At 50.1% G+C, this 7,558-nt stretch overlaps 1 protein-coding gene across 1 annotated transcript in view; it reads left to right on the forward strand.

Moving 5' to 3' along the window:
* Positions 1-1,567: 1,567 nt before the first annotated feature.
* KIF3C (kinesin family member 3C) overlaps positions 1,568-7,558 on the forward strand; it is a 64,227-nt gene continuing 58,236 nt past the window's right edge. The window contains exon 1 of the mRNA XM_015415162.1: positions 1,568-3,043. Coding sequence (XP_015270648.1) covers positions 1,631-3,043 — 1,413 coding nt within the window. The 5' untranslated portion in view covers positions 1,568-1,630. The remainder of the gene's footprint in view (positions 3,044-7,558) is intronic.

The raw sequence follows: 7,558 nt of genomic DNA on the forward strand, positions 1-7,558 counted from the left end.
CCATCCTTTGTGGGCAGATATAAACAGACAGATAGGCAAGGAATTGATGTAAACAGTGGTGTCAAAAAGCTATGAAATACAAGAAATACTGTCTGTGACATTTCTCCTTTTATCTCCTTTTACCTTTGTGAACACACAGTAGTTCCAGGGGTGATGTAAAAATGGAAAATTCAGTTGGCGCCACCCTTCCCTTATTTGTCTGTTTGTGTTTGGCAGCATGCCCATGAGGCTTCCCATTCGGACACTGACCAGACCTAGATCTATTTAGCTTCAGCCAGGTGCCGTCCAAACATATCCTGCTTATCAGCTTTTTCATTAACATGGGGGGGGGGGGCACAATCCCTTGGAAAGTTGTTCTGCAAAAGCCCCGCTGAAGAGAGTCAGCCCTTGCCTCAGGGTATAGCTGCATCTGCATAGACCAGAATCTTGGCTCAACGCTCACCTCTGTGTCTTCGCAATCCCCAGTGACATAAGTAAAGAGCAACACACGGTGCTTGTCCTTTAAAACGGTGCACCAGGAAGAAGTGCTGTGTCCAAATTATGCTCAGAGTCACTAGTGTGACCGTTTGGAGTCACTCACATAATGCCTGTCACGACAGTATAACAGAGAGAAAACTGGGATGAGCTACGGGCTACAGAAACCGGACGCTGCACGACCAAGCCTTTAAACAAATGCCAAATGTCTGAATGTGCCTTGGCCTTTAGCCTTTTCTTTTTTTTGCAGAAGAGCCATTCCCATTTTGGCTGTGGTATCTTGCTGTTGTAAGAAGTCTGGATGGTGGCTCCGTATTCCTGAGCAGCTCTGGGTACCAGCTCCCTGTCCCTTTAAGAAGCACCGCCTTTGCCATCCCTTCTGCCATCCGGGGCTCCCGGCAGCATCCTTTTGGTGTACGAAGGCTGCAACAAAGGCAGGACTACACCCCCCAGCATGCTTTGCGTCCAATGGGAGTGGCGGCCGAGAGGGGCTTGATGTTCGCAGTCTGGTGGGCAGGGTCTGAGGACGAGAAGGCGCTTGCTTCTGTGCTTGGCTTCTCATTCCATGCCAGCAAACCAGGCGCTCTGCAGCCCCCCTCCCCGCATCAGATCAGCAGCAGCATCCCCCCAGGCGCTCGTTCCCTCCCTCTCCCCCTCCCCTTCCCTCTCCACTCCCCTTCTGTTTTCCTCCCTCATTCTCTCACATACACAGAGGGCAGCAGCTGCTGCTGAGCTGCAATGAATGAGCATCCAGCGCAGGAGCATGCTAGCCCTTCCCGGCACTATCGCCCAGAGCTGCTGATGGATCCACTAGGAAGATTCAAGCATTAGACTGGGAGGAAGGAAGGCTCCACTCTTCATCACCAAAAAAACAAACAAAAAACCAGGAGAGAGTACTGAAATCCAACAACCTCCCCTTCCTCTCCCTCCGGAATGAGCCAGGATGGGTGGTCTGCGATCCAGGGTGGGATGCCCTGAATGGCTCATGCCTAACTGCATCCATTGTGCAAAAGAGAAGATACGAATAACCGCAACCTTCACTCTGTGAGCACCGCTGCTGCAGCAACGTTATCCCAGGAAGGAAAAAGCCCTCATGCCTGTCAAACCCACCACCCATACCTGATAGTTGAAGCTGGGCAGGAGCAACTGGTTCAAGATGGCTAACAGGCCCAAAATCAGCGAGGCACTGAAGGTGGTCGTCCGCTGCCGCCCGATGAACAGGAAAGAGGAAGCCACCGGCTACGAGAGAATCTTGGACATGGATGTGAAGCTGGGCCAAGTGACTATCCGGAACCCCAAAGCCACCCCAGGGGAGCTGGCAAAAACATTCACCTTTGATGCTGTTTATGATGCCAACTCCAAGCAGGCGGACCTCTATGACGAGACTGTCCGGCCCTTGATAGATTCAGTTCTACAAGGGTTCAATGGCACTATGTTTGCCTATGGTCAGACTGGCACTGGGAAGACCTACACTATGCAAGGGATCTGGGCCGACTCTGAGAAGAGAGGTGTGATCCCCAACTCTTTTGAGCACATTTTCACCCATATCTCTCGCTCACAAAACCAGCAGTACTTGGTCAGAGCTTCCTACTTGGAGATCTATCAAGAGGAGATCAGAGATCTCTTGGCCAAAGACCAGAGTAAGAAGATGGAGCTCAAAGAGAACCCAGAAACTGGTGTTTACATCAAGGACCTTTCGTCGTTTGTGACAAAAAATGTGAAAGAGATTGAGCATGTCATGAACTTGGGAAACCAGAACCGATCAGTGGGAAGCACCAACATGAATGAATACAGTTCCCGCTCACACGCCATCTTTGTCATCACCGTGGAGTGCAGCGAGATTGGCCCAGACGGGGAAGACCATATTCGGGTAGGAAAGCTCAATCTGGTGGACTTGGCTGGGAGTGAGCGGCAGAGCAAGATGGGGACACAGGGAGAAAGGCCAAAGGAAGCGTCCAAGATCAACCTCTCCCTCTCTGCTTTGGGCAATGTCATCTCAGCCCTGGTGGATGGCAAGAGCACCCATATCCCCTACAGGGACTCCAAGCTCACCCGCCTTCTCCAGGATTCCCTTGGTGGCAATGCCAAGACCATCATGGTGGCCACACTGGGACCAGCCTCTCATAGCTATGATGAGAGCTTGTCTACCCTCCGATTTGCCAACAGGGCCAAAAATATCAAGAACAAACCCCGGGTCAACGAGGACCCCAAAGATACTCTGCTGCGGGAGTTCCAAGAGGAGATCACACGCCTGAAGGCCCAGCTGGAGAAACGGGGAATGCTGAGCAAGAAGAGGAGGAGGAACAGCCGGAGGAAGAAGACATTAGATGGGGAGGGAACCCCCGAGGCTGAAGAAATAGAGGACAATGAGGATGGGGGTCTAGAGAAAAACATGAAAAATTACTTGAAGGAGCAAAAAGAGAGGTTGGAGGAGGAGAAAGCAGCTATCCAAGATGACCACAGCCTGGTGAATGAGGACAAACAAAAACTATTGGAAGAGAAGGAGAAGATGATCGAGGAACTGAGGAAGGAGCAAGAGGCCACTGAGCTACTAGCCACAAAGTACAAGGTAAGCTGTTGTAGGGACGTTTTGTGATTGTTTTTCATGTGTGGCTGGGGTTTGACAAGCTCTTGTACATTCCCACAACAGCCCTGTGAGGTGGGGCATTATAATCACACTATATAGGTGGGAAATTGAGGGAAGGAGGTTCCTAAAATCACGCATGGCGTTCACAGGCACATGTTCATTCTTTAGCCAATCAGATGGTCTAAAGAGTGGACTCTCCCTTACTCTTTGACCATGGGTGGAAGAGAGGGTTCTCTGTCACACTACAGACTGAGCCTCCAGACAGGACGGTAGCTATTGTGCATTTGCTGCATATGTAGTTTAACAGAGCCAAGGGCCATATTCTATCTGCTGAACCATCCTGGATCTTTGTGTCAATTACAGGCCTGCTCTGGCCTTAGCCATTGGGCCTCCTGCCTGTGTTTATGCGCTGTCATGTGTTAGATGGATTCCTTTGCATGAGCTGTCAGGCACTGTTCCCTTGGCCGTAGGATGGGAGTGGCTGAACTGCTGGGGTGTGTGTGTGTGTGCATTTGGTGTTCAACGGCAGCAGCTTGGGCGAACTGCCCATCACATAACAAAAGCAGCAAAGAAAATGTCATCTCCATCACTGTGTGGAGGTGACCTCCCACATACGCATTGGCCAGCAGAGCTGGGAGGCTGGCCAATCCAGTCTTGCTGTCACAATGGGGTTTCCTTTTGTCTCCGCAAGTGGGTGTTGCCAAGAGAGGCTGCTTGCCAGGCCAAAGTGCCTGCAGCATCTTGGGGGGCTTTTAAGTTCCAGACGAGGACCCCCCCCCCCCGACATTTTATCTCTGTCCTCCTTGCGCCTAGAAGAGTGGGGGAGCCGCAGAGAGCTTCTTCCAGCTGCATCCCCTTGAATGAGGCTCTCGGGCTGCCTACAGCTATGGGAAAACAGTGCTGTGGGCTGTCCCACAGTGGGAGCAGGGAACGTGGCGAGGTTGTGCCTCCATCCCACAGAGCTGGGTGTGGTTGATGACTTGAAGAATGAGCCGCTGGCTTTACCCCAGCCCCTTCTGAGAGCTGCCGTGGAGCTTTGTGAGGAACACCCAGTGTGTTAGTCGTAAGGTTGCTAACAGGCCTAGAGAAGGCCTTGTCTCTTTAACAGAAGCTTAATGTGGGGAAATGGGCATCTTAAGCTTTTCATGGCATGGAGGGAAATAACATTTCTTGGTAAACAACATGCCACTAAGCCTCTATTAAAGGGACAGGACGTATTTTTTCTCCAGGCAGTTGGCAACTGTATTTCTCCCACAAGCTGTCACCTCTAGGTGGCAAAAGCGCAAGGTCACAGGGAAGCTCAGGCGAGAACTCTGGAGTTCTGTCAACCGCGGCCCCAGCCCCAGAGATCCTTGCTCCTTTCCGTTGGACCCCACTCCTCTCCAAGCACCAGCCAGACAATCTTCTTTGAATTCCGTTCAGATGGCTACCCTCTTATTTCCATGCCAATGCCAGGGAATGCCACTCCTAGGCTACCTTACACTCTTTTTAATGCCAGTTCACCAAGGAGAGTGGGGGGTTCCAATGCCTACTTAGGCTGTGAAACTCATTGGCTGACCTTGGGGCAGATGCTTTCTCTCAGCCTAACCTGCCTCAGGGGGTTTGTTGTGAGCATAAAATGAGGGCAGAAGGGAGAGATGCATGAGCTCCTTGGAGGGCAGGCGGGATAACAACGTGAGGCATTAAAATGGATCACACGCCTTCCCAGAAATCCTCCTTCCCCTCCCCCCAGTCTGTTTTCCTCATACTCTTAGTGAAGAACCAGGCCATAATAATTTGAGCATGTAACAGTATAGAAGGTTTCTTTGAGCATGTTCACAGTAAAGATGTGAAGGGCCAGAAAAGAATGGAAATGGAAAGGGGGGGGGGGGGACACCACCACCATCAGGGTGTGTGTGTGTGTTTTTCCTGTTCCCCCACCCCCAGGCTTCCTCTTGTTTAGTTCAGAGTGCTTCCCCTCATCTCTGGATATCTCCCTCTACCTGTGTGTAGAAAATCTCACATACATTCTGGGACCAGGAGAAGGGCAGAGAGTGTGGGGCCTGGGCAGGCCTAAGACTCAGCACTTCTTGTTTGAAAAGTTAATCACTGTACAGAATTCCAGCTGCACCTCACTAGACCCAGTGGGATAATTCTAGGGCCCAGGCCATCCTGGCTGCTACCAAACAGGGCTGCCCATTTCATTTTGCTGTTTCAAGAGGTTCTGTGATGTTGCAAGAGTTGGTTGGGGGTGGGACTTCTCAGAACGCATACAGCTGTTCCATTGGGCCAGGCCTCCTTACACCTTAACATGTTGGGGCAGGATGGGGCGGGGGCCCTAGTCTAAGGCTTCAACTGAGCCAGAGAATGTAGGGACTCAGTACCATAACCCTGTTTCAGTGCTAGAAGCGTATTAGTAATCATGGGAAATGTGAGGAAGAAATACGCACCTGAGCATGTGAAAAGTACCTTTCTCTCTTTCCTCAGTAACCACAACTAGCTTTTGTAGATTAACAATGATAAACAACAGTTTCATGCTTCACAGAGACAGAAACCATGTAAGCAAGCGCATGGAGGGAAAGCAAGCCTGATGTTTTTGTTTTTCTCCTCAATAGAGACTCTGAGCAGTTTACATGGTTTCCCCCTCCTTCATTTTATCCTCACAACAACCACCCTGTGCGGTAGATTAGGTTGAGAAGGAGTGACTGGCCCAAATCCACATGGCATAGTCAGGATTCAAAACTGGCTCTCCCATATCCTAATCCTATACTCTAACCACTACATCACACTGGCATTTTCCTTTTTCCTATCTCCACAAAGTCATCAGATCTGGGGTTGCTAACCTCCAGGTGGGGCCTGGAGTTCTCCCAGAACTATGATTGATCTCCAGACTAAAAGGTCCAGGAGTACATGACAGATTTGGAGGGAGGACTTTAAGGCATAACATCCACAGTGAGCTCCAGCCCCTCCCTAAACTCTGTTCTTCCAGGGTCTACCCTGCAGATCTCCAGGAATTTCCTTTCCCAGAGCTGACAACCGTAGTGCTCACTTATGACATTACATTCATATGCTTGGTCACACATACTCTGTTGGGAAAGGCCCACGTTTCAATGACAGAGCAGCTCTTCTTCATGCAGAAGGACCCAAGTTCAGTCCTTGGTAGCATCTCTAGCTAAAAGGACCTCCAGTAGCAGTGCTGCTGGGAAGGCCTTGCTCTGGAGATCCTTGGAGAGATGTCCTTGAGAAATGCACAATCTCATTCAACTTAACTAGGGGAAAATATTGAGTTTCAGTGATTAGGGGGTGCCTCTGTGGTGGACCTGAGAAAAGGAAAGACCATGTACAGGAGATTTTTGGGCAGGGGTTAGAGTAAGAGGTGGTTTGGCTGCCTATGAATCTTGGCAGGTAACAGGCATGTTTCTGTGATTTGAGGGATTGGGAGTATTGGCGGGGGGGGGCTGAAATTGAAGCAGATCTGCGCAGAACAAGAGTGTGATGTCTGGTGTCCTAGTGGGACATGTAGAAAAGGTCTTCCCACCGAAATGTTACCAAAATAACTGCCCAGCCTCTGGACATCCCTTGTTTTGTACTGTGGAGAGTCAATCTGGAATCCATTTTGTCTAATCATAGAAGTGGTTGTTCGGTAGGGAGGAAAAGACACTCTGCATGTGCTCAGAGGCATTCTCATCTCTGCCATTATGGCACACTTTCTGAGAGTGAGCCCTGTAGGGAATAGGCTGTGTGCTTTGGTAACTTCATGCTTTATCCAGGCACTATGGGGAGTAGTTACTCAGCGCCAGGAGGGTCGCTACAGCTCCTTGCAGTCCTCACAGTTGTGGATGGATGCGGAGCAGAGCTGGGGCAGCAAGGGGACAGGGGCTGGTTGGATGAATGGAGCCCTCTGTCTGGCATAGCGACCTTCTTATTGAATAAGCATAATGCTATTAGCAAGTATCCCACACCATGCAGCCTGGGCCAGAGGAGGCCTTGAGAATAAAGGGGGCTGTTGTGCTCTGGAGAGAGGCAGCTCCACAAATAGATGGCTAGGGAAGAGGGACACACAGGGGATCCCCCCCACCCACCCAACACACACGCACGCAAGCACACACGCAGTAGGTTTGTCTTTTAAAAATCTGGCCTCAAGGAGTGTGGCATTATAAAAGCAAACAAAGCCTAACCCATTAAATGAGTAACCAGAACTGAAGTCCTGGAAGCAATTTGCCATTTCTCAAATACATGTGGATCGGGGCAATTGGCTTTCTCTTCCCCTCCAGGCTTCTGCCTTAGTCGCTCAAATGTTAAAATCCAAAGGCAAACCACAATCCACATAATACCTTTTATTAGGACCAGCAACCATGACACAAAACCGTGCACAAGCTTCCCAGTTCATCAGAACTCTTCCTCAGGTTGGATGTTGCAAAATAAAAAATTGTAATAAGAGGTGAGGGGAGAAAAAGATGTTCTAGTCAATGATTTTATGTTGCCCTGCCAGTGTTCAAAGGACACCACATTCCCAAC

The sequence above is a fragment of the Gekko japonicus genome, unplaced genomic scaffold (assembly GCF_001447785.1).
Source record: "Gekko japonicus isolate JY-2015 unplaced genomic scaffold, Gekko_japonicus_V1.1 scaffold63, whole genome shotgun sequence".
Taxonomy (NCBI): Eukaryota; Metazoa; Chordata; class Lepidosauria; order Squamata; family Gekkonidae; genus Gekko; species Gekko japonicus.